This window comes from Protopterus annectens, chromosome 6.part0, assembly GCF_019279795.1.
Source record: "Protopterus annectens isolate FY-2018-M chromosome 6.part0, PAN1.0, whole genome shotgun sequence".
In the NCBI taxonomy this organism is placed as follows: domain Eukaryota; kingdom Metazoa; phylum Chordata; order Ceratodontiformes; family Protopteridae; genus Protopterus; species Protopterus annectens.
The window spans coordinates 1,058,045,705-1,058,072,505 of NC_056737.1; the positions used below are offsets into that span (position 1 = coordinate 1,058,045,705).

A 26,801-nucleotide genomic window follows, 5' to 3' on the forward strand; every position below is an offset into this window, starting at 1 on the left:
AATGGCGTCGGCTGCATGTTTTATACCCCTGACTACCTGACGTCATGGAAGAAGGGACAGCAACGCAAGACTTTGCTAATCAAGCCGACTGAGGGCTACTCCAAGCAGATTACCCAAATGTGATTACTGCAACAGTGAATACACTCAAATATCTACATTTATGGTAAGTGTACACAACTGTTCTTTGCTGATAGTTGATAAACTCTATAGTCTGTTGTCATTGTAAGTGCATAACATTCATAGTTAGTGTTCATGAATACTCGTTTATGCACACACTTGCAGGCACACACACATACTAAGAAAAAGGTAATAACTTCAGTTTGAGTGTTAGATTTAGGAAAAGTTGCTAACATTTCTGTGTGTTTAATATTGCAGCATTTGGATTCTGTGAGTATAGGGAACCAGAATCTACACTGAGAGCACTGCGTCTGCTTCATGACCTTCAAGTTGGAGATAAAAAGCTGCTTGTTAAAGTGGATGCAAAGACCAAGGCACAGTTGGATGAGTGGAAGGCAAAGAAGAAGGCTGCAAATGGGGTATGTATTATAATCTAGAAGTTCAAAAGAATTATATTTTTAGGGACTGTGTCCACTTGGATCCTGCTACCAGTAATTGGTTGACAAACTAGCTGTTCGTGGTTAAAATTAAAGTATGTCAAAATCTGTGTAGTAGACTACTCCAGAACTTTTAAATTTGAGCGTTTTGTGAGTAATAACAATTTCTGTTGTAGTAATGAAGTTTAATTTTATTAAAGCAGAAACATATGCTAAGATATGCAAAGCTGCAGTGTAAACCAGTAATTCTGAAAGTTCCTGGATGGTTGGTGGGTCATTGGTAAGATATTTGCCTCAAATATGTATTATCTATTCTAGGAATCCTGAATATTCAGACTATAATGAATTTTGAACCTAAAGGCTAGGATATGTCTGTGCTCAGCAATGCCACTCAGTTTGCCAGATATTCCATTAAATGCAGCTGTGATGCTGCAGAGGCTTCCTCCAGGGCTGCAGCCACCAGTTCAGTCATCCACATGTATGCTTGGACTTGTCTTCATTTCCTCCCTAAAGTTGTGAAGGCCAAGATAGTGGACTTTCTTTTGACTTCCTTCTGCTTAGGGATTTTTTGTTTGGAACTGCTGCTGTTAAAACTCTGCAGAACTGTTAAGATAAAGGGGTGTAATTATGTAAGATTTCAAGCAGATTATTATTACACCGGTGCCTACAATACCAAAGACTTATCCTTCCAAACCTTCTACTTTACCTGTAAAGATCAAAAGCCTGCTCAAAATGGCAAAAAATAAAACAAAGAAAAGATAGTGGGAGAAACTGAAGTGGGAATCTAAGCCTGGGAAAGCCATATTTGCAGAAAACACGCTGTTGTCTGTTTTCTCTCTCCTCACTCCCACCTTGGTCCATAGGCCCCTTTATCCCAAAGAATCAGTCTCTCTCCCTGTCTGGGACTGCATTACAACAGACAAATGGACCTTATCCATCATACAAAATAGTTACAGAAGCACTTGGAAAGAGCTCTCCTCATCAGAGGCATTCTTCCCCCCGCGCACACACTTGCTTTAGGACCTTCTTTCCTAGGGTACTGTAGAATCTGTTCTTCCCCTGGGCCAGGTAAAATGTTCCTACTCAAGACTCTTCTGATCCCAGGGAAACCAAGGACGTGGAGACTCGTTCTGGATTTGTTTTACCTCAGTATATTTTGAGAAGTGCCATCTTTCAAGATTCTCTCTGTGCGGACCTCACTTTTTTTAATCATTCTTCGGTCTTTTAGTCTCTTTATACCTGAATGGTGCATAACTGCACATCCATATACACCTTGCCTGTAGGAAATTTCTCCAGCTTTCTGTTTCTTCATTGCACTTTGAGTTCTCTGCTTTACCAACAAAATCCACCAGATGAAAGCAGCAGTGGATTTTGTTAGTTTTTGGTTCTTTTGAGCACCTCCGTTGCTGTTCTCTGCTTTACCCCTTGGATTACTTTCATCACCCAGAGTCTTCACAAAATGCCTAGCTCTGGCTGTTGCCATTTGCAGAACCCAGGAGATCCAAATTTTCTGTACCTGGATGACCTTCTAATTCAGGCTTCGTCCCAGGAAACTCTAGTGTCACATCTCCGCGTCACTGTATCGCTACTGAAAATACTGGTATTCACTCTCAACTCACAAGGTCTGAATACTGCATCAGTAACAACCTTTGTCCTTCAGGAGAAAGTTCTCTCTCTGTCTAATTAATTCTGTTTCTTGCTTTCCCTATCTGTGACCTCCGCAAGAGAGATTGTAAGAGCCCTAGGGTACATAGTGGCTACAATTCCAATGGTACCTTCTGCCAAGTTATTGTTTTAATTTCTCCCAAGTTTTTTGAGTTTCTAATACCATGACGGGAATTGACCCAATTCAAAAGTGGAGGTATAATTAGAGTTCCTGAAATTAGTGTTGTACCTTTTTGATGTTAACCAAGACTGCTCTTTTCAGCACCTGCAGTGTTCCCACAATTGCTTCCTTCTGTGGTTCATACAGAGGTGCATGTATTAGAAGCATATTTAAATACTATTTTAAATTTTTTATTAGATCTTTTGCTTCTACTACTGGAACTGTCCGGGTGTCATTCTTCCACATTGCTCTCATTTTTGCTTGCAGATATTGGTGTTTTATGACAGTCTTTGTGTGTGTTCAGTGATAACAGTGTGTGTACACTGTTATCACCGAGTGTAGTAATTTCATTGATCGGTTCCACTTTTGTCTTTTCTTTCATGGGCTACTATATCTGGATCCGATTTATTTTATGCCCATCTCACCCTGTGGATTATCAGATCCATGCCGACACACTCGTTTTCTTTATTCCACAAACTCTGCTCCTTATACCCATAGCTCCCTGATGTTCTTTGTGTTTCACTGTTGCAGTCATCAACTATGGGTTATTCCTGCTGTGGTATTCCTCGGCTGTCCAGAATACGAGAGTCAATGTTTTTCTGCGTCTGCTGCTGTTGCTTGCTGACTGACGTCAGGTCGTCAGTGCTATAAAGGAAGGCAGCCGACGCCATTACACCAGTCTTTTTTGCCGTGGAGCCCGTAGAAGAAGCAGTTCGCAAGTGTGCCGGTCGGTCGCTACCAGAGTTTGAATTACAGCTGAAAACTTCTAAAGCTAAGTTACGTGTTGGGAATCCTTTTTTCTTGCACTAACCCATGTCTGAAAAAGTTAACAGTTGTCTCGTCTTTGGAAAGCAAATCCCACACTGAGACTTCCATTCATACTGCTTCACTTGTTTAGGCCCAGACCACGACGTTCCCCGTTGCCGGTTCTTTGCCCTATTTAACACGAGTACCATTTGTTGTAGAGCTCTTATTGTAGCCAGGTATTTTCGTCTTCCGTCTTTGCATTCCAAAATGGCGTTTGTCAGCCAACAATCCGTAAACATTCTGAAAAAAAGTAAGGATAAATATCACACAGGGCTAAGCCTTCCGACGTCTGTACCACCAAGGAGGTCGTCAGTTCTCCGGAATTCAGTGAGGCTCCTTCGCAGCTCCTAATGCCCGATTCGATACCTTCGCAGGCCTCTACTGAGACCCTTTTGAAGTCCGGTATGCCACAGAAATCTTCTTAGTCTTCCGAGCCTTTGGCAGTGTCTGGCTTTGTTGGGTCGGGAGCCACGACGCATGCAAGCCGAGGTGGTTTTTCACACTACCGAATCTAGATAAAAAACGTCTTCTCATCTGACTACCGTTTCTCTCAGACTGATGGATACTCTTAGGCCTAGAAGTAAGGCTACTCCTAGGAAAACTACCTTTAGCCACCGTTTTACTTATCAAATGCTTAAAATGGAGGAGGATCTTATCACCTTTATCAGGGGTAGTCAGGCGAGAACTTCTAAAAGGAAAAGGCCTTTCTCCTGAAATACTGACAGAACAGAATTCTGAGGAGTCTTATTATTCAGCTTTTGAAGAGGAATATCATCCTCTGACTGCTTTTGAGGATTCAGATGCAGAGGAATCCATTCCTTCTGCCTCCCCACCAGAAGACCTCCTTTGGGGGAACCCTTCACACCCTCACGGAACATTTCCACTGAGAATCCCAGGACTTCTCTTAGTCTAAGAAAAGACTAAGAGAGTTTCTAGACCTGCCACAGCACAGTCCCTTGGTCATCCCTCCAACCTTAGAGGTGGTGGATGATATCTTCCATGAATCCAGCTTAGCTCCTGACGCCCTCTGACCTGCTTCCAGAAAACCTGACTGGTATTACACAGTACCAGATTCTGACAAATACCTGTACAGAAGTCCTTCTGCAGACCCGCAGGTCATTACACAGGGGCCCAAAGGTGCTAAGGCTAGTTCTGCAAAGAATCTTATTCCTTCTGACAAGAACTCCAGAGCTCTAGACAGATGGGGTAAAAAAGTATACACCTCTGCAACTTTAGCTATCAGAGCACTCAACTGTCAGTTCCACATTTTAAAATATCAACAGCACACTTTGGAACTATTAAAACAAAAGATTTCAACCTTTTCTGACTGTGCCAATTCGAAAGAGTTAGCAGCTTTATTGCATTCTACTTGTCAAGTGGCCAAACACTCATTACACTGTGAATATGACACCCTAGAAACCTCAAGCTGGGCAGCAGTTTCAGGATCTGTCATTAGGAGACGTACATGGTTGAAGGAACAAATTCTCCCTGATCATGTCAGATCTAAATTCCTTGATGAACCCTTGGGTAAGGACTGCTTGTTTGGGGTAAAAGCAGGAGAGGTGATTAAAAAGTTGGAAGACCAAGCAAAGTCTGTCCAAACAGTAAAATATTTATTTCAGGTACAACCTCCTAGGTTTAGCAAGAATTTTTCCTCAAAGCACTGGTTCTTTCCTGCACTTAGCAGAAAGGGGCAAGGTAAGCCCCACAGGGACAGACCACCCAGACTCCTATCACAGGGACAGCAGAGAACCAAACAGTGGACCACTTCTGCTCCAAAGGCAGGGAGTTCTAAGCCAACCCTATATGGCAAATCTCTCAACTCCCTCATCCCCCTCTGCCCTCTTTTCACTCACCAAACCTAGGAGGAAGGCTCTCCCTCTGCAAAGAAAATTGGCTTTCTGTAACAAAGGACCAACGGGTCTTAAAGATTATTTTTCAGGTATAGAAATTCTCCTTCAATGAGCTCACAATTGCAAGAGGGTACCCCGGCTTGCCTCCAAGTCAGTGGGCAGAGGCATTGAAGCAAGTCCAAATTCTCCTCTCCCAAGGGTCAGTAGAACCTGTCCCTTAGATCAAACAGGCAAAGGCTTTTTTTTCCAGACAATTCTTTGTTCCCAGAGAATAGGGCACTTGGCGCCCCATCCTTGCTCTGTCCATTCTGAACACCTCCCTGCTGGTCCCCAAATTCATAATGCTAACTTTGCAGCAGCTGCTGCCTATGCTGACAAAAAATACCTGGTTATTTACCTTAGATCTAAAAGATGCCTACCTCCACATTCCCATAAGGGAATCCTGCAGGAAATTCCTTTGCTTCAGAGCAACCTCACAACACTTTCAGTTCTCTGCGCTATCCTTTGGCTTATCTACTGCTCTCAGGGTATTCACCAAATGCTTAGACTCAGTCATAGCCTTTTGCAGACAGAAAAAATTACAGATTTACCCTTATCTGGCCGACTGCCTCATTCAGGCAGATTGCAAAGAAAAGCTCCTCAAGGATCTCCTCTTTGTCAAAACCCTCCTAACCTCCTTGGGGTACACCATCAACGAGAAGACATCGAAGCAAACACCCTCCAGGAAGATCATTTTCTTGGGAGCACTGCTGGATACAGCATCCCAAATGGCCTTCCTATCCCCAGAACAGCAGAGCTTCCTGCCTCTCTGTTTTACCCAGCTGGCTTCCAGAAGTCACCTCACTGCAAGGAAGTTCCTGCAAGCCTTGGAGTACACCCCATCTCGCATCCTCCTAATTCCTCTGGCCAGGCTTCATATGAGAAAATTTCAGTGGTACATAAAGAACCTTTGGTGTCAGCACTCTCCACCTCTAGAGACCTCTCTGCCTCTGATCCCATGCATAAGGGCCAAGTTTCTTTGGTGGGCAGGGACCTGTGCCCAGAACAAGGGTCTTTCCCTTCAGCTTCCACCCAACCAGGCAGACCATTACCACTGACGCCTCAGACATTCCTTGGGGCGCTCATCTAGAAGGCTGGTGCACCCAAGGTCTTTAGAATGCCCAGCACCTTTCCTTACACATCAACCAGAAGGAAATGATGGCAGTACAAAAGGCTCTAACATCCTTCAAACCCCCTCTCAGGCCAGGGGTTATCCTTATCAAAACAGACAACACCACAGTAATGTGGTACATCAACAAACAAGGAGGGACCCAATCTTACCCTCTGTGCAGGCTAGCCATGAACCTCTGGCTGACAGCCTCTTCCATGGAATTACACATAATAGCCCAATACCCACCAGGATCCATAACACCCTGGTAGACCACTTAAGCAGAAACTTACTGGACCCCTACGAATGGCAGCTCCACAGAAAAATCTTTTTACAGATCACTCAGACGTGGGGGACTCTGGAGGTGGATCTCTTTGCTTTCCATCTCAACCATCAGCTGAAATAATTCTATACCAGGGAGTCTCACCACCTAGTGTGGAAGGTGGATGCCTTGACCTTCTCCTGGAACAACCTCTTTATGTACATATTCCCTCCTCTGCTTCATATTCCCAAGGTACTTTTCAAAATAAGGGAGGGGAGACCAAAGGCCATCCTCATTGCTCCAGATTAGCCCAGGCAACATTGGTACCCATTACTGCGCAGCCTGACCTTACAGCCTCCCAGGCAGCTTCCCCTCATCTCAAATCTCTTGACACAGGTGGGGGTGGGGGTGCTGCACTCAGACTTGCAGACTGTCAAACTATCAGCATGGCTAATACTCTAAAGGCAAACAAGGGACCCCTGTTAAGCAAACCGTTCCTAGACATAATCACAGAGGCCAGAAGGCCCAGCACCAGAAAATCTTGCGCAGGAAAATGTAAAAGATTCTGCTGCTGGAGCCAGTCCAGGGGGGAGCAATACCGGACAACCTTCCATCCCTCTTATCCTGGACTACCTGATGGAGGTACTTAATAGTGTCCTTTCCTTCTCCTCTATTAAAATCCAGGCCTCAGCCATTTCAGCTCATTTTAATACAGAACAGCCCCTGATGTTCTTCATGTTTCACTGTTGCAGTCATTGCATTTGGGTTAACTGCCTGCAGGTAGCCCTCAGCCGGCCTGAATATCAAAGTCCTGGATTCATGCGTCGGATGCTGTCTCTTCTTCCATGACATTAGGGGTATAAAACATGCAGCCGACGCCATTACATCAGTCTTTCTTGCCGCATGGTGCACAAAGCAGAAGCAGTTCACAAGTGCCTGTCAGCCAACTCCTGAAATTTTTGTTTTCGAGTTTCAGAACCGAAGTCTTCAAAAAAGCTAAGTACCCCATTGGGGATCCTTTTTGTTGTTCTTAACCTATGTCCGTAAAAGTTAACAATTGTATTACCTATGGAAAGCAAATACCTCATAAAGATTTTCATTCGTACTGCATTCCTTGTTTAGGCCCAGACCACAACGTCCCTTTCTGTCGGTTTTTGAGCCTTATTCAGCCCCTGGACTATTCGTCGTCAGTTTCTTTTTGCAGCAAATTATTTTGGTATTCGGTTTAACTGTCCAGAAATGGCTTCGGTAAGCCATCTGACTACCGACATTCCGAAAAAACAACGATAAAGACAGAGACAGACTGCATAGGTCCAAAGCTGCCGACGATGGTTCCGTTAAGCTAGTCGCCAGTTCACCAGTACTCAGTGAGGCGCTTTCACAGCCCCTGATACCCGCTACTTCAGATTTGCAGGCCCCTACTGAGACCCATTCAGAGTCCTGTATGCCGCGAGATGCTTCTTTGACTATGGTACCTGCGGATGTCTCTACCTTGGATGAGTCCGGAGCCGCTGTGCAGGCACCGGCTTCTGAGGGTGTATTCAGGCCTACTGACTTGCATTTCAAACCAAAACCGTCTTCTTCTTCTTCAAGGCCTAAAACTCGACCCACGCCTAGAAAACTGATGTCCAAACCGCATGGTCAGGCCCATATGCCTAAAAAACAAATGATAAGAATGGCTGAAGACTTTTATTACTTTAATTATGGGAAGCCAGCCTTCTCCCTCTGAGACCTAGAACTGATTTTCCTTTCGATTCTTCTGATCAGGATTCTGAAATTTCTGTTTCTTCTGATTACCAGGATTTGCCCTCATCTACCTACGAGGATTCTGATGCAGATGATTCCATTCCCTCTGCTTCCTCTCCAGAAGATTTTTCTTTTGGTGAAACCTTGCCCACTCTTAGGGAGCATTTCCGCTGGAAAAGCCAGGATTACTCTTGACTCAAAAAAGAGGCTTAGGGAATTCTTACCCCTCCCTCAACACAGGCCTTTAGCTATCCCTCCTGTCCTGGACATTGTAGATAATACCTTTTTGGAATCTAGCCTGGCCCCAGACACTTCATCCCCAGCTCCCAGGAAGCCTGACAGGTATTACAGAGTACCTGATTCTCACAAGTTCCTCTTCAAGAATCCTACTGCAGACCCAGAAACCATTTCCCAAGGACCTAAAGGCATTAAGGCAAATTCTGCCAAAAATCCTACCCCCTCTGATAGAGATTCCAGGGCCTTGGACAGATGGGGTAAGAAAGTATAAACTTCTGCTACTTTAGCCATTATGGCCTTAAACTGCCAGTTTCATATGTTAAAGTATCAGCAGCATCTTATAGGACTTCTTAAACAGAAAATTATGTTGATTCCTGACTGTGCTGAAAATAAAGAATTACAGGATTTAATGCATTCCGCTGAACAAGTTGGTAAACATACTTTGCAATGTGGTTTTCACTCTTCAGATGCAACTTGCAGGGCTGCTGTCACTGGGTCTGTACTTAGAAGGCATGCTTGTCTTAAGGAGCAAAATTTGCCAGATCATGTTAAAGCTAAATTACTGGATGCTCCCTTAAACCAAGACCCGCCTGTTTGGCAACTAAGTAGAAGAAGTCCTTAAAAAGATGGAGAAAAAAGCTAAATCTATGCAAACTGTTAAAGATTTCCTGCAAGTACAGCCTCCCAGATTTAGCAGGCATTGGCCTTCATGGAATTGGTCATTTCCTGTCTCTTCCAGGCCTTTTCAGTCCAAACCCAGGAACAGCAGACCACCTAGGCTACAGTCCCAAGGTACTCACAGGCCTAAGCAGTGGGGGGGCTCCCCACTTCCAAAGCTGGAAGTAGTAAGACACTCCCCTATGGAAAAATGCTAGGCAAAGATGCCTGGTTGGCAACCTTAGCCTTAACAGAAGCGTACCTGCACATTCCAGTAAGGGAATCTTGCAGGAAATACCTACACTTCAGAGCAGGCTCCATGCACTATCAGTTCTCTGCACTTCCCTTTGGCTTATCTACTGCGCCCAGGGTATTCACAAAGTGTCTAGCTCCAGTCATTGCATTCTGCAGGCAAAGAAATATTCAAATATACCCATACCTGGACGATTGTCTAATTCAGGCAGAAAGTCAGGACATGCTACTAAAACATCTGGCATTTGTAAAGAAACCTCTAACCTCACTGAGGGACACCATAAACGAAAATAAATCTCATATAGTACCCTGCCAACAAATTGTATTCCTGGGAGCAAGCTTGAACACAACTTCCCAGATGGCTTACCTCACGCCAGAGAAACAAGTTTACTTGACGGCCTCCTTCAGACTACTGGCCACAAAGACCCAGCTATCTGCAAGGAGAATCCTGCAAGCCCTGTGGTTCATGGTCTCTTGCATTCTACTAATTCCATATGCAAGACTGCATACGAGGAAACTACAATGGTATCTAAAAAGCCTATGGTGTCAACATTCTCAGGACCTGGAATCAATGATTCATATCATTCCTTGCATAAAGACAGAGTTCCTTTGGTGGGCAGAGGCCTGCTACCACAACAAGGGGCTCCCATTCACTCTACCCCCTGCCGCCTAAACCCTAACAGCAGACGCATCAGACTATGCATGGTGGTCTCACTTGGCAGGGCAGTGCATTCAGGGCAGATGGAACCAGAGTCAGATGTACCTGCATATCAATCAAAAAGAAATGTTAGCTGTATAGAATTCCCTGACAGTCTTCAAGGACCACATTCTTCCAGGACAATTATTGGTAAAGACAGACAACACCACTGTTATGTGGTACATAAACAAGCAGGGGGGAACCCACTCGTACTCTCTCTGCAGACTAGACATGGCTTTCTGGAACACACCCTTGAACAACCAAGTGCACCTACAAGCTCAGTTCCTGCCAGGCAAGCTGAATTCACTTGCTGACGACCTAAGCAGCAGTCTCATGGATCCACATGAGTGGAAACTGGAACCAAGGATATTCAACCTTTTGAGAAACAAATGGGGGAGTCCAGAGATAGACCTATTTGCCTCCCCTCAGAACGACCAATTGGACAAATTCTGCACAAGGACTTCTACAGTCAAGCTTGAAAAGTGGAAGCCCTCCCCTTTCCTTCACCTGGGAAAGACTCTTAGTTTATGCCTTTCTCCCTCTGTCTGTCCTCTCGAAAGTTCTGCTAAAGATCAAACAGACAGACCAAGGAGAATACTGTTTGCATAAGACTGGCCACGCCAGCACTGGTACCCCTTCTTGCATAGTATGTCACTGCTGGAACCATGGCACCTGCATCAGGCACCTTCCCTGCTGTCCCAGCAGGAGGGCCAGATTCTGCACACTCAGCTTCAAACCCTGAACCTTGCAGCCTGGCTAATTCCTTGAGCTCTCCAATAACATCTCTCAGTAAGCAGGTGCTCAATGTCATTTTGTGGAGGCAAGGAGGCCTAGTACTAGATAATCCTATGCTGAGAAGTGGAAAAGATACTGGTTCTGGAGCCAGACTCAATGGATGGGCACAACAGTGCCCAGCTTTACCGCATATTCTTCAGTACTTAACAGATGTGCTCCACAAGGGCCTTTCCTTCTCGTCAATTAAAATTCACGCCTCTGCCATTTCATCTCATTATAATACTGAACCACCCCTCTTCTCCAACTCCCTGCTAAAGCAATTCCACAGAAGGGCCAAAAATTTAAGACCACCCAGGAGAGCCCCTACTCCAGCCTGGGACCTTAACATTGTATTGGAAAAGCTCACTCTACCTCCTTTTGAGCCAGCTGCAACTGCAGACCTGAAGTTCCTTTCTTGGAAAACAGCCTTCCTTCTAGCCATCACTTCAGCAATAAGAGTGCCTGAATTACAGTCCCTCATGGCAATGGAGCCATTCATCATCTTCCATGCAGGCAGGGTGTCCTTCAGGACCAATCATTCCTTTATGCCCAAGGTGGTGTCTAGTGTGGCCCTTGATCAGTCCTTTCATTTGCCTACTTATTTCCCAAATCCACATAACAAAGGAGAACAAATACTGCACTCTTTGGACGTACACAGGCGACTTAGATTTTATTTGGACAGGACTAAGCCTCTCAGAAAATCTGAACAGCTGCTAGTTGGCTTTGCTGCAGGGGCAGAGGGGAAGGCCATTTCACTCAAACTATTTCTAAGTGGATAGCCCATTGTATCCATTTCTGCTTTAAGCACCATGGAATGCCTACCCCACAGGGGATAAGATCACATTCCACCAGGGCTGCATCTACCTCTACAGCCTTTCTCAGAGGCGTCCCTACCAGGGACAATCCTAGAAGCTGTTAACCTGGAGCTCTGTACATACCTTCACCAAACATTACCACATGCCTTTTTTTTCTAAATCCAGAGCTGGTTTTGCAACTGCAGACCATTGTTTCTCATCCCTTTGTTTCATAATTTCAGGGCAAAGAATATAATATACTTAATGTGAGAAGCTCCACTCCCGCTTGGGATCTCACCTTTGTTGTTGGAGAAACTCACTACAACCTTTGAGCCTGCAGCTACTGCCGATTGTGGATATATTATATTGTACATATGATTAGTTGCAGGGTGGGGTTTTTGTTTGCTGTCTTTTGGTTTTGACCTTTCTGTTTAGGGGGGTCTTGGGACTGGGCAAAGAAAGGAGCTATGACGCCGTCATGTCGTTTTGTACCATGTACCCCCTGATGTCAGTCTTAAGCGCCTTGACCCTGACCCCAGCCTAATACTTAACTTTGATATTGGACCGACCCACAGAGGACTACCCAAGTGTAAGGACTGCAGCAATGTGGATCTCTTGGGCATCATTTTATGGTAGGTACAAAACTGTACTTTTTGCAGGGCTTAATAGCTGGTCCTAATGCTCTCTAACTTCCTCTTCCCTTCCTTAGCTTTGGGAATCAACCCAAATGTAATGACTGCAACAGTGAAACACAAAGAACATAGTACAGTTGTGTACACTTAGCATAAATGTAGATGTTGTAGTGTATTCACTTTTGCAGTCGTGGTTACCCTCCCTCCATCCCCCTGACTTCTCTTGTTATATTTTTCTTGTTGTTTAGTGTATTTCAGCTTTCTGTTGTGTTTGCTTTTTGTTGGAGGTGTAACCTAACATATAATTGCTTTGCATTATGGGGGCAGCTGACATCTGGGGCAAGAAAAACTGATGTAATGGCGTCGGCTGCATGTTTTATACCCCCTGAAGACCTGACGTCATGGAAGAAGGGACGGCATCAGACGCAAGAATCCAAGACTTAGATATTCAGGCCAGCTGAGGGCTCCCTGTAGGCAGATAACCCAAATTTAATGACTGCAACAGTGAATACACTCAAACATCTACATTTATGGTAAGTGTACACAACTGTACCTTCTCCCATCTTTTGATTAAACAATTCCTCAGAGGGGCTTCTAATATCAGACCTCCCAGAAGGCCCTCCTACTCCAGCCTGGGACCTGAATTATGTTTTGGAAAAACTAAACTTACCACCCTTCGAACCTGCTGCTTCAGCAGAACTAGGATACCTCTCCTGGAAGACTGCTTTTCTCCTAGCTGTCACCTCAGCCAGAAAGGTTTCAGAACTTCAGGCACTGATGGCCACTGTGCCTTTCATCATCTTCCAGGCAGGCAGGGTCTCCCTGTGGATTAATTCCTCCTTTATGCCCAAGGTGGTATCTTATTTAACTCTCATCCAGGTTGTACATCTACCCACCTTCTTTCCTAACCCTCAAAACAAGGGGGAAAGAATTCTGCACTCGTTAGACATGCACAGATGGCTCAGATGCTGTCTGGACTGTACCAAACCCTTCAGGAAAACCGACCAACAACTTGTCAGCTGTGCCCTAGGGGCAGAGGGGAAGCCCATTTCCAAACAAACCATTTCCAAATGGATATCATACTGTATCCATTTCTGCTACAGATTGCATGGGAACCCCCAAGTCTATTTGAACCCATTCCACTAGGGCACCTCCCACTTCCACAGCATTCCACAGAAGAGTTCCCACCAGGGACATCCTGGAAGCTGCCACCTGGAATTCGCTCTCGTTCTCCATATTCCAAAATGGTGTCGGTAAGCCATCCGACTACCGATGACGCTTCCGTTAACCTAGTCGCCATTCCGCCAGTACTCAGTGAGGCGCTTTCGCAACCCCTCTTACCCGCTTCTACAGATTTGCAGGCCTCTACTGAGACCCTTTTGGATTCTGGTATGTCGTGAGATGCTTCTTCGACTATGGAACCTGCGGATGTCTCTACCTTGGACGGGTCCGGAGCTGCTGTGCAGGCACCAGCTTCTGATGGTGTATTCAGACCTTCCGATGTTCGTATTAAACCAACTACTTCGTTATTGACTAAATCTACCAAATTTCTCAGGCTCAGAGTTTGCATTACGCCTAGGAAACCGACGGCTAAAGCACATTCTCAAGCTCCCATGCCACAGAAACAAATGCTTTGAATGGCTGAAGACCTAATTACTTCAGTTAAGGGAAGCCAGCCTTCCCCCTCTAAAAGACAAAAGCACTGATTTTCCTTCTGATTCTTTAGACCATGAGTCTGATGACTCTGACCCCTGTGATTACTAGGACATACCATTGTCTACCTATGAGGACTCCGATGCAGAGGAGTCAATTTCCACAGCCCCCCCCCCCCCAATCCCACTGCGGATCCAGAGACCATTTCCCAGGGAGCTAAAGGTATTAAGGCTTCTACAGACAAAAACCTTACCCCTTCGGACAGGTATTCTAGGGCTTTAGACAGATTGGTATGAAGGTATATACCTCTTCAACTCTTGCCATCAGAGCTTTAAATTGCTAGTTTCACATGTTGAAGTACCAGTAGCATATTATTGATCTACGAATAACAATCCATTTTGTGTGTTTTGTACTATATTTGGAATAAAATATTTGTGATTTTATACTGCCGTGGAGTCGGTTGTCTGCTTTTCCACTTTGGATTTCCTGTGTATCTACCAGCTGGGATTTGTTATTCGTAGTTTCTTTTATATTACTGATCTAATTAAAAAAAATTTCTATTTATTCCTGACTGCGCAGAAAATTAGGACTTACAAGACTTATTGCATTCTGCAAACCAAGTTGGTAAACATGCTTTGCAGTGTGGTTTTGATGCCTTAGAAGCATCTTGCAGGGCTGCTGTCACTGGGTCTGTTCTGAGAAGGCATGTTTGGATGAAGGAACAAATCTTGCCAGACCATGTCAAGGCAAAATTATATGATGCTCCATTAAACCAAGAATGTTTGTTTGGCTCGAAAGCAGAAGTTGTTCTTAAAAAGATGAAAGAAAAAGCTAAATCCATGCAAACTGTTAAAGATTTCTTACAGGTACAGCTGCCTCGATTCAGTAGGCATTGGCTTTCAAAAAATTGGTCCTTTCCAGTCCCTTCCAAACCTTCTTAGTCCAAACCCGGGGGCAACAGACCACAAAAACTACAGCCTCAGGATATGCACTGATCTAAACAATGGAGTGCTCCCTCCTCAAAAACTGGGAGTGGTAAGTCACCCCCTATGGAAAAAGTTCACAATTGCTTGTCCTTAACCCTTCCCAGCCATACCAAAGTACTTGCACCCCTAGGAGGAAAAAATCACCCTTCATGCAAAAAACTGAGAGTATATTACCCAGGACTGATGGAACATAAACATTGTATCCCAGGGATACAGATTCTATTTCCACTCTCTGCCAATCCCATGAGGATTGCCAGACCTTTCTCCAAACCAGTGGACAGAGGCCCAAAAGTAAGTGCTTCCTCTTCTCAGTATCAGGGCTATTCAACCTGTGCCAACAGAGCAAAGGGGACAGGGTTTCTAGTCCAGGCTGTTCCTGGTGCCCAGGAAAGAGAACTCTTGGCACCCTATTCTGGATCTGTCAACCCTAAACACCTTCCTGGTTGTACAAAAATTAAAATGCTTACACTCCAGCAGCTCCTTCATATATTAGACAAGGACTCTTGGCTAGTCACCCTATACTTAAAAGAAGCTTATCTGCACATCCCCATAAGGGAATATTGCAGGAAATATCTACATTTCAGGGCAGGCTGTATGCGCTATCAGTTCTCTGCACTTCCCTTTGGCTTATCTACTGCTCCCAGGGTATTGCCAAAGTGCCTGACTCCAGCCAGTGCTTACAGGCAGAGAAATATTCAAATTTTACCCTTACTTGGACGATTGCCTGATTCAGGCAGACAGTCAGGAATTGCTACTTCAGCACCTGACATTTGTAGAGAGACTCCCAACTTCTCTGGGGTATACCATCAACGAAAAGAAATCACATCTGGTACCCAGTCAAAAGATTGTATTCCTGGGATCAAGCTTGAGCACAACTACCCAGATGGCATTCCTCACTTCAGAAAAGCAGGTTTATTTGACAATTTATTTCAAACTACTGGCCACCCAAACCCAGCTATCTGCAAGAAAAATACTGCAAGCCCTAGAGTTCATGGCCTCATTTATTCCACTGATTCCATATGCAAGACTGCGTATGAAGAAACTCCAGTGATACTTAAAAAGTCTCTGGTGTCAGCATTCCCAGGACCTTGAAGCAGTGATTCCTATCATTCCTTACCTAAGGACAGAGTTCCTTTGGTGGACAGAAGCTTGCAACCACAACAAGGGACTCCCTTTCTCACAACCCCCGCTGTCCAAACTCTGACAACAGACACATCAGACTGTGTATGAGGGGCTCACATGGCAGGCAAATGCATTCAAGGCAAATGGAGCCCAGGACAAATTCACCTACATATCAATCAAAAAGAAATGCTAGCTGTACAGAATGCACTGACAGCCTTCAAATACCTTATCCTGCCCAGGACAACTCCTGATAAAGACAGACAACACCACAGTTGTGTTGTAGGCAGGTGAAAGCTTAATAAAAAAATTGTTGTAAAGTAGTCTAGTAAGGCCCTCCCTCTTCCTTGGGTGTGTGGGTTAAAGTGTTAGTTTTAAGTAGGTTGGCTGTGTGTGTTAGTATTATGGCCGATCAGCCAAAGCCTACCTTCAAAAAATGCACAGAGCATGGCCTGCCGATGGCCTTTCACCTGCTGATGGCCACACACGCTGTGTTATTTCTGTGTGTTCCCCATCTTTCCGTTCAGTGCAGCATGTGTGCCGGGTTTAACCCCAGGGCCTTAAAAGAACGGAAGGCCAAACTGGTTGCAAAAGGCCTTTTACCGGTTTCCTCCTTGGATTCATCGGCCTCGGCTCCTCCAGCAGTTGCTCAACCTCCCCCTTAGGCTGGCTCTCACCCTCCCACTAGAGCTGTTGAAGGGGAGGCCAAAGAAAAGGACAGGAAGAACAAGGACGAAGACAAAAGGGTGGATAGGCCCCGCAAATGCTCTCCAGAGCGGGAGCCCTTCCCTAGCCTGCATTCTAAGGTATCTAGGCCTATATCTCCTTGGCTCCATTCCCCTAGGTTCTCTGCAGAGCGGACGGAGCCCTTGGATCCGAGGCCTTCATCTAGGTCGTCGCAACAACCAGCCAGATCCGAGTCGATCGGAATTGGATATGGGCAGGATGATGAGATTCATTCGGGCCCAAATCCAAATGGGAGTCTTGCCAGGCCCCTCTCCCTCTGGAGGGGGACCTCAATGCCCTTCTTTCATCCAATTTTTCCTTCCCCAATCCGGCCTGTAGTTTCCGGGTTTCTGGATCCGAGGCTCCTTTTAGCTGGGGGTTCGGCCCCAACGATTGTTCCAGCCTTGACACCGGCGTTTACTTTGAGTTCCTCGGTTCAGACTAGTTCGGATCTGAGCAACCCGGCTGAAGGTGCTTCTCAGGTGTCTGTAGTTCCATCTTTACAGAAGGTTATTAGGCCTTCTACTTCAGTGGCTAAAGCCCATGCTAAGGCCAAACCTTGTCATGTTGGCCCTGGTCATAGTTCTAGCTCTCCAGCCCCTGTTCCTAAAAAGCATATGTTAAAAATGGCTGAGGACTTGATTACTTTGATCAGGGGTTCTATGCCCCCCCCCCAGAGAAGAGGCCTAGGGTGGAGTCAGATTTAGAGGGGATGGATCATTCCTCAGACTACTCTGATTCCTCAGCTGAAGAAATTCAGGAATTCCCTTCTTATTTAGATTCGGATGCAGAGGACTCCTGTCCTTCTGCTTCTCCTCCAGAGGATTTTTCTTTTTCTGAGACTTTACATTCCATGAGGGAGCATTTCAAGTGGGAAGGTCAGGATTTTTCGGATTCTCGGAAACGGCTCAGGGAATTTTTGTTTCTGCCACAGCATAGGCCCTTGGCTATTCCTCCTGTCTTAGAAGTTGTTCAGGATGTTTTTCTGAATCTTCCCTTAATCCTGATTCTTTACCTCCTGCCCCTGTTAAGCCAGACAGATATTATAGAGTTCCAGAAGCACATAAGTATTTGTACAAGAGTCCTAGAGCTGATCCGGAAACTATTACTCAAGGTCCGAAGGGTATTAGGGCTTCTGTGGCTAAGAATCCAGTTCCTTTGGATAAAGATTCTAGAGCTTTAGATAGATGGGGGAAAAAAGTGTACACCTCCTCTACGTTAGCTATGAGGGCTTTGAATTGCCAATTTCATATAAAGTATCAGAATTTTTTGTTAGGTCAATTGAAATCTAAGGTGGATGCTTTATCTGAGGGTATAGAGTGTAAGGAGCTCCTGGAGTTGGTTCATGCATCAGATCAAGTTGGCAAGCATTCTTTGCAGTGTGGTTTCGATGCTCTTCAGGCTGCATCCAGGGTGGCTGCTACAGGTTCAGTTATTCGTAGACATGCCTGGCTTAAGGATCAAAATTTGTCAGAGCATGTTAAGGCTTGGATTTTGGATGCTCCTCTTCAATCTGAAGTACTTTTTGGTCCTTCTGTGGAATCAGTTTTGAAAAAGATGGAAGATAAGGCTAAATCTATGCAGACAGTCAAAGATTTTATGCAGGTGCAGCCCCCTAAGTTTAGTAGGAATTGGCCTGCTACAGGATGGTCTTTTCCTTCTTCGGATTATCAGTCTAAGGGCAGGTCTAGGCGTGGTAGAGGCAGAGCTCACGCTCAGGGTTCTTTCAGACCTAGGACTTGGTGTTCTCCTGCACAGTCTTCTGGTGAGGGCAGGGGTCAGCCTTTTCGTAAACAGACCCAATGACCTGTATCTTCCGCTGCCAGACCCTTCTCTACTGGCAGCTCCTCTAGGAGGAAAGTTGGGAATTTTCAAACAAAACTGGCATTTGGTCACCCAGGACAAATGGGTGTTGGATATAATAAATCACGGGTACAAGTTTTATTTTCACACTTTTCCTCCTTTCAAAGGCATGCCGGATGTGCCTCCTCAGCAAAGGATGGAGGCTCAGGAGCAAATTTCTTTACTTTTACAGATGGGGGCAATTCAGGTGGTCCCTCCATCAGAAGTAGGCCTAGGCTTTTATTCCCGTCTATTCCTAGTGCCAAAGAAAGGAAACACTTGGAGGCCAATTCTGGATTTGTCCATTCTCAATACCTACCTAGACATTCCAAAGTTCAAGATGTTAACATTACAACAACTTCTGCCTATGCTGGGCGAAGATCACTGGATGGTAACCCTGGATCTCAAAGAGGCCTATCTTCACATCCCTATCAGGCCCAGCTGCAGGAGATTCCTGAGATTTCGGGCTGGTACTTCTCATTATCAGTTCTTTGCATTGCCCTTTGGTTTATCTACTGCCCAGAGTATTCACAAAAGTTCTGGCTCCTGTAATTGCTTTTTCAGACAGAGAGGAATACAAATTTATCCTTATCTGGACGATTGCCTGATTCTTGCTCAAAACAAAGACAAGTTACTACAACATCTCCAGTATGTAATGGCAGTTTTAAGGTGCCTAGGGTATTCTGTGTGCGTAATAAAGTCCAGTCTAGTGCCCTCTCAGGACATGTGCTTTCTGGGTGTGAGACTGAATACAGCTTCTCAGATGGCATTTCTGACCCCGGACAAACAAAGAACTCTTCATCTATACTTCCAGCAGTTATCAGTAATGTCCAGGCTGACTGCAAGGACAGTCCTTCAAGCCTTGGGGTTCATGGCATCTTGCATTCTAGTACTTCCCAATGCCAAACTGCATATGAGGAAGCTACAATGGTATCTCAAAAGTGTGTGGACTCAACACTGCCACGGTTTGGACACTGTCATTCGGATTATACCTTGCATCCAGAAGGAATTCTTGTGGTGGGCTCAGGAATGTCACCTAAACAAGGGACTCTCTGTGACCCGACCAGAGGCGAGTCAGATCCTAACGACGGATGCCTCGGACTTGGCTTGGGAGCACACTTCAATGGGAAATGGATACAAGACATGTGGCCTCCCAAACTACTACATTTGCATATCAACATGAAGGAGATGTTAGCAGTCCAATTTGCTTTGATGGCCTTCAAGGACCTACTTCAGCGGGACAGGTGTTGATTCAAACAGACAACACAACAGTCATGTGGTACATCAACAAGCAGGGGAACCCATTCCTACCCTCTTTGCAGACAAGCAATGATTTTGTGGGAGACTGCTCTGAGTTTGCAAATCAATCTTCAAGCACGGTTTCTGCCAGGAGCACAGAACTCCCTAGCAGATGTATTGAGCAGGCAAATTGTGGATCCCCACGAGTGGAAACTGGATCCTCAGGTATTCAAACAATTGACCGTGGCTTGGGGAACTCCAGACATAGATCTGTTCGCTTCTCCACTGAATTTTCAACTGCCAAAATTTTGCACAAAGATGTTCCACCCAAATGCTTGGAAAGTGGATGCTCTATCTTTCAGTTGGAGCAACCTTCACGTTTATGCTTTTCCTCCTCTGCCTCTTCTTCCCAAGGTACTCTTGAAAGTCAGGCGGGACAAGGCTTGCATGATTCTAATAGCACCAGATTGGCCACGTCAGCATTGGTATCCTCTTCTGAGGAGTTTAATTCAGGAGCCTCCTTGGCTTCTGCCACAGGTTCCTCATTTGTTATCCCAGTCAAACAATCATTTTCTCAATGTTCGGGTGCAGTCCCTGCATCTAACAGCCTGGCGTATTCTGTGATGGAGCGGTGGGGTCTCAGCTTCCTCAACAGGTTTTAGATGTCATTTTGGAAGCCAGGCGGCCTAGTACTAAAAAGTTTATGCTGATAAATGGAAGAGATTTTTTCTTTGGAGCACAGCAAAGGGCTTTGATGTTTCAGTGCCTAATTTGAGTTTTGCACTACAGTATCTTACTGAATTACTGGACAAGGGTTTGTCATTCTCTTCTGTGAAGGTTCATGCTGCAGCCATTTCTGCTCACTATGATTGTGACCCTCCTTTATTTTCTCACCCTTTGTTCAAACAATTTCTTAGAGGGGCAAAGAATATAAGACCCCCACGTAGAGCTCCTACTCCTTCCTGGGATCTCAATTTTGTGTTGGAGAAGCTTACTTTACCTCCTTTTGAACCTGCAGCTACGTCTGAATTGAAGTTTTTGTCTTGGAAGACTGCTTTTTTGTTGGTCATTACTTCTGCTAGGAGGGTATCTGAATTGCAGGCACTCATGGCAGTTGAACCCTTTCTGATATTTCATAAGGATAGAGTTTCTTTGAGAACTAATCCTACTTTTATGCCTAAAGTCATTTCTAATGTGGCCTTGAACCAGTCTATTCATTTGCCTACTTTTTATGCTGATCCCCAAAATAAGGGGGAAAAAGTCTTGCATTCTTTGGATATCCACAGGCAGTTACGTTATTATTTGAGCAGAATTAAGGAGTTCAGACAGACTCAACAGTTATTTGTTTCTTTTGCTTTGGGTTCACAAGGGAAAGCTGTTTCAAAGCAGACTATTTCAAAGTGGATTGGTCAATGTATTGCTTTTGTTATTCTCATCATGGGAAGAATGTTCCTGCTGGGATCAGACCTCATTCTACTAGGGCTACTGCCACATCTACTTTTTTGAGGGGTGTAGCTACTAAGGATATTTTGGAGGCAGCTACTTGGAGTTCAGTACACACTTTTACTAAGCATTACCATCTCCCTCTTTATTCCAAGTCCAGGGCTGGGTTTGCCACTGCAGTTTTACAGGGCATGTTAGCAGCTCCTAATGCTATTTAGTTTGCCAGCCTCCCTTTTCCTTTGCTTTGGGATTCTACCCACAGGTTATGACTGCAGCAATGTGAGACGAAGAACATAGTACAGTTTTGTACCTACCATAAATGTAGATGTTCGAGGATCTACATTGCTGCAACCCAATTATCCCTCCCTCCTTCCCCTCTATAGTTTGTGGTTGCTGTGTTTTTTTAGGATTATCTTTATTTCCACACTGGTAGTTGTTGGGTGTTTACTATTTTGGCTCTGGCCTTCTTTCATTCTTAGGCCTTCTGACATCTGGGGCAAGAAAGACTGAGGATATGGCGTCGGTCATGCGCTTATGTACTACGACGTACTGACGTCAGCTCTAGGCGACAATGACCGACGCCAGCCCAGCTCTTTGGTATTCGGGCCGATCGAGGACAGCGGACTACCCACAGGTTATGACTGCAGCAATGTAGATCCTCGAACATCTACATTTATGGTAGGTACAAAACTGTACTTTCTCTCACTTGGATCAAGACCCCAGCCTATTTCCTTGGATTCTGCCCAGACTCCCTTGGATTTGGTTAGGACTCCCTTCAGCTTGTGCCAGGGACAGCCCGTGCTAGAGGACCCCCAGGCAGTTCCCCTGGAGGGAACCCCCCCACCCCCATGGCTCAAGCCCTCTTCAGAGAGTCCCACTGATGAGGGGTCCCCGTAAGCACACGTGTAAAAGGAGGCACCTGGACTCCCCCGTGTGCTTGACAGAAGACACTGATTTAGATGAAGGAGAAGGTTCCCACAGGTCACCTTCCGAAGATGTCTCCTTTGGAGACGTCATGGAGATCCTCTGCCAGAGGGGAGGTTGGTCAGCCCCAAAACCTTCTACGGATGAGTCAGTGTTCCTGGAGGCTTTTGGCATGGGCCCATCTACGTCCTGGGTGTCCCCTCCTGCGGATCCCCTAGTGGATCTTATCACCACGTGGGCATGGAAAGAGCCTGACACCATAGAGCCGATACCAAAACTCCCGGACAGGATTCTCTCTCCACCCTCAGACAGACAGTCTTGGTATAAAGGATCCCTGGTGGATGCTATGGTGGTTGCAGCAGCCACCAAGAGGGAACTGGCACAGGAGAGTTCCTTGGTCCAGTCCCCGGACAAGGAGTCTCAGACAATGGATCGATTTGGGAAGCGAATGTTTTCTTCAGTGACGTATTCCATCCAAGCACTGAACTGTTTGGCACACGTTATACGACTTCAACGAGACCTAGTCACGGAGTTCGCTGAGTCACCCCCCCCCCCCCAGAGTCTTCCTCGCCAGAGGACAAGCGTTTGTTCTCTGAAAATGTCGACTCTCAGGTCAGTTTCAAACACATCCATGCGTCTCATTTCCCATGCCACGGAAGGAGCGACTAGAGTCGCTGGGACTGGTGTGGCTATGAGGCAACACGCTTGGCTCAGGGTGTGTCAATTCGAGGACCCCTTCAAGGCATCTTTCACAAATGCTCCCTTCGATGGTTCTTCTCTTTTTGGGAAGACAGTACATACCACTCTGGTCCAGAGCTAAAAGGATGGGAAGACTTTGCCTGCCATCGGAGTCCGCTTCCCTAGCCCTCAAAGATCCTTTTCTAGGAATCAGAGAGGGCAAAAGATGATGTGGTTCCGAAAATCACAGTTTTCTTGGGACTCTCCGGACAACACGTCCCCTAGAGGCAGAGGGGGACAGGACAGACGCCGCCCCAGAGGCAGAGGGGAGCCTAGGAACTTTGGGTCTAGAGAAACCTTCTCGACAGGTCAACGCAGCAGCCCTGAGGGGTTGCCCGACAGTCCTACTCTGGAGACAGTCTAGGGAAGATTGTCATTGCACCCAACGGCTCGGGAGTCCATAACTGCGGATTGTTGGGTGCTTCAAAGAATATCCAGAGGCTACACCATCCTGTTTGTTACCCCTCCCATCCAACCAAAGCATCTGCCAGATGTCCCACCTGCTCAAAGGGAGGCGGTAGCACTAGAGATTTCAAAGCTGCTTCGCATACGAGCCTTCAAACCGGTACCCCCAGATCAGTCCTGATCAGGCGTTTATTCCTGGTTCTTTTTAGTGCCAAAAAAGACAGGGGACCTCAGGCCCATTTTGGACCTGTCACCCTTGAACCTGGCTGTAGCCAAGCAGAAATTCGGGATGGTCACCCTAAAGTCCATTCTACCTTATCTTCAAGAATGCGACTGGATCTGCTCGATAGACCTCCAGGACGCTTACTACCACATAAAGATTCACAGAAGCTCCTGGAGATTCCTTCGCGTCTGGCTAGGAGCCAATCATTTCCAGTTCACCACAGCCCTCAGGGTGTTTACCAAGGTAATGGCAGTAGTAGTGGCTCACCTGAGGCTTCAGGGAATTCAGGTATTTCTTTACCTAGACGATTGGCTCCTCGCTACTTCCACCAAGTGACTTCTTTGCATAGCCAGAGACTCCTTTCATCTTGCAATCCGGCTAGGGATTACTGTCAATGTTTGCAAGTCTCTCTTGGACCCTGTGCAGATCTTGGACTTTATCGGGGCACGGCTGGACACCCTCCTATTGAAAGTCTTCCTAACTCCAGACTGGGTCCAGAACTTACAGGCCCATATGTCAGTGATCCTTGGCCCCAGGCTACCAAAGGCGGGCGACGTTCTCCAAGCCCTAGGCTCTATGGCCGCTGCGATCTCGATCCTCCCCTGTGCGCGTCTTCACATGCGTGTTCTTCAGTGGACTCTGGCCGTACAGTGGTTTTGGCTAGATTTCCCCATGGAATATCTAATTCAAATCAGCAAAGCCTGCAAGGCTTCGCTTCTCTGGTGGCTCCATTCGCCGGAGGTCTTAGCAGGACGGCCATTTGTTTCACCCACAGCCAAGCCACAGTGACCACAGACACCTTCCAGCTTTGGTGGGGGGTATTGTTTGAGGAGGAAAGTCCAAGGCACGTGGTCCCAGACTGAGTACAGATTGCATATCAATGTTCTGGAGATGAGAGCAGTGCTTTTAGCATTGCAAACCTTTCACACTGTTCTTCCTCCGGGGACTATTGCAGTTCTGTCAGACAACATGTCGGTTGTCTTGGTACATCATCAAACAGGGGGAACCAGATCTTACCCTCTGTGTCACGAGGCCATGTGAATGTGGGAGTGGGTGATCTCCACCAGCCGATTTCTGATTGCAACGCACATCCCAGGATGCTCCAACATTTTAGCGGACAGATTGAGTCGGGCTATTCTAATGCCGTACGAGTGGTCTCTGAAACAATTGATAGCGGAGGAGATCTTTCTTGCGTTGGGTCAGCCTTTCTGCGATCTCTTCGCATCTCCTTCCAATGTGAAGTGCAGCAAGATGTCCTTCAAGAATGCAACTGCAGTCATAACATGTGGGTTGTCCTGCCTCAGGCAGCCCTCAGTCGGCCGGATTCCAAAGTCTGGGTCCGACGTCGGCTGATGTCGCATTTCTCTCCGACGTCAGAGCGGCTGGAGTATATAAGCATCAGCCGACGCCATTTTCTTCAGTCTTTCTTGCCGCGCGGTGCCCGAAGCAGAAGCAGTTCGCAAGTGCCGGTCGGTCAGCTCCTGTATTCTACAATACCGAAGTCATCAAAAAAGCTAAGTACCCCGTTGGGGACCTTTTCTTGCCTCAGCCGATGTCAGAAATTACTGAAAAAGTTAACAATTGTCTTTTTTGTGGTAAACAAATACCTCATAAGGATTTCCACTCTTACTGCCTCCCTTGCCTGGGCCCAGACCACGACGTCTCGGCCTGTGTAGCCTGTGCTCGCTTCAACAAGCGCACTCTCAGGTGCCGGGCGGAGTTCGCTGAAGACTTTTTCAGCGATAAATTTGCTTATACCATGCTGTCGGATCTTCCGACATCGCAAACTCCCAAAAAGCGAAAAGACCGGGACCGACATCCTCGGCCCGCGTCTACTACCGACTCCACACAAACCTAGCGCGAGTGCTCCGGTTCCCTCTGAGACGGTCTCTCCACCGCTCCGAACCGAAGACACCGCAGTACCGACGACTCGATTCCAGACATTACTCCGGCCAGTTATAGATTTTCCTCCGGATACGAAACCGAGGTGATGCCGAGACCATTGCTGTAGACAAGGTCACTCCTGCACGTGGAGCTGCCAGGCCTCCTATGGCCATGTCTATTAAGGCCTACACTAGGGCTAAGGCAGCCAGCAAAACAAAGCATATTACTTCTAGATCCTTACCTCAGCTGACTCCAGAGACACAAATTATGTCCATGGCTGCTGATTTAATTTCCATGATTAGAGGTTCACAGACCCATCCAGAGAGAGCATCCCAGCCTCCTTCTGATAAAAGGCCTCGGGTTGAACCCTCTGACCCTACTCCTTCAGATGAAGACTCTGAGGGCTCTGTCCACTCTGATAGCCAGGAAGAGCTCTTCCAGACCTATGAGGACTCGGATGCAGAAGATTCCATTCCTTCGGCCTCCCCTCCTGAGGATATTTCCTTTGGGGAAGTTCTGCACACCATGAGGGAACATTTCAAGTGGCAGGGCCAAGAATATTCTGATTCCAGGAAACGCCTTAGGACTTTCCTTAAGAAGCCTCAGCACAGGCCCTTAGCTATTCCTCCTGTACTTGATGTTCTGGATGATTTGTATTCTGATTCTAGTGCTACCCCTGATACTCTCCCTCCTGCACCAGCCAAGCCAGACAGGTATTACAGGGTCCCAGAAACTCATTCCCATTTATTCAGGGCCCATACTGTTGATTTGGAAACTATTTCACAGGGGCCTAAAGGAGTTTCAGCCTCCACCTCTAAAAATCCTTTGCCCTCCAATAAGGAGGCAAGGTCTTTAGAGAGATGGGGTAAAAAGGTTTACACTTCCACTACTTTATCTATGAGAGCTTTAAATTGCCTTTTTCATATGTTCCAATATCAGGATTATCTCTTAGAAGATTTACAAAAAAACACTAGCTTCTCCTGATCCTTTAGACAGGAAGACTTTGCAGGAAGCTGTACATAACACTCAGCAAGTAAGCAATCACTTCCTGCAGTGTGGATATGATGCACTGGAAGCTTCATGTAGGGCAGCTATGACAGGGGCAGTGATGCGAAGACATGCTTGGTTAAAAGATCAACCTCTACCAGATCATGTAAAAGCAAAACTTCTGGATGCACCTTTGGAAAAGAACAAGCTTTTTGGTGCAAATGCTAAGGATGTGCTAAAGACCATTGAAGAAAAAGCAAAATCAGTTCAAACTGTAAAGGATTTCCTCCAGGTTCAACCCCCCAGATTCAGTAGGAATTGGCCTTCAAAAAACTGGTCCTTTCCTAATCCAGAAAAGTTTCAAAGGGGTAAGAACCAAGAGGGAAGAGGCCAAT

General features: G+C 46.1%; 1 protein-coding gene across 4 annotated transcripts in view; it reads left to right on the plus strand.

The window, feature by feature from the left end:
* The window catches only part of RBM25 (RNA binding motif protein 25), a 1,759,384-nt gene that overhangs the window by 903,162 nt on the left and 829,421 nt on the right, over positions 1-26,801 (plus strand). For all 4 annotated transcript variants that reach the window (XM_044074670.1, XM_044074671.1, XM_044074673.1 and 1 more), the window contains exon 6: positions 376-536. In XM_044074670.1, coding sequence (XP_043930605.1) covers positions 376-536 — 161 coding nt within the window. The remainder of the gene's footprint in view (positions 1-375; positions 537-26,801) is intronic.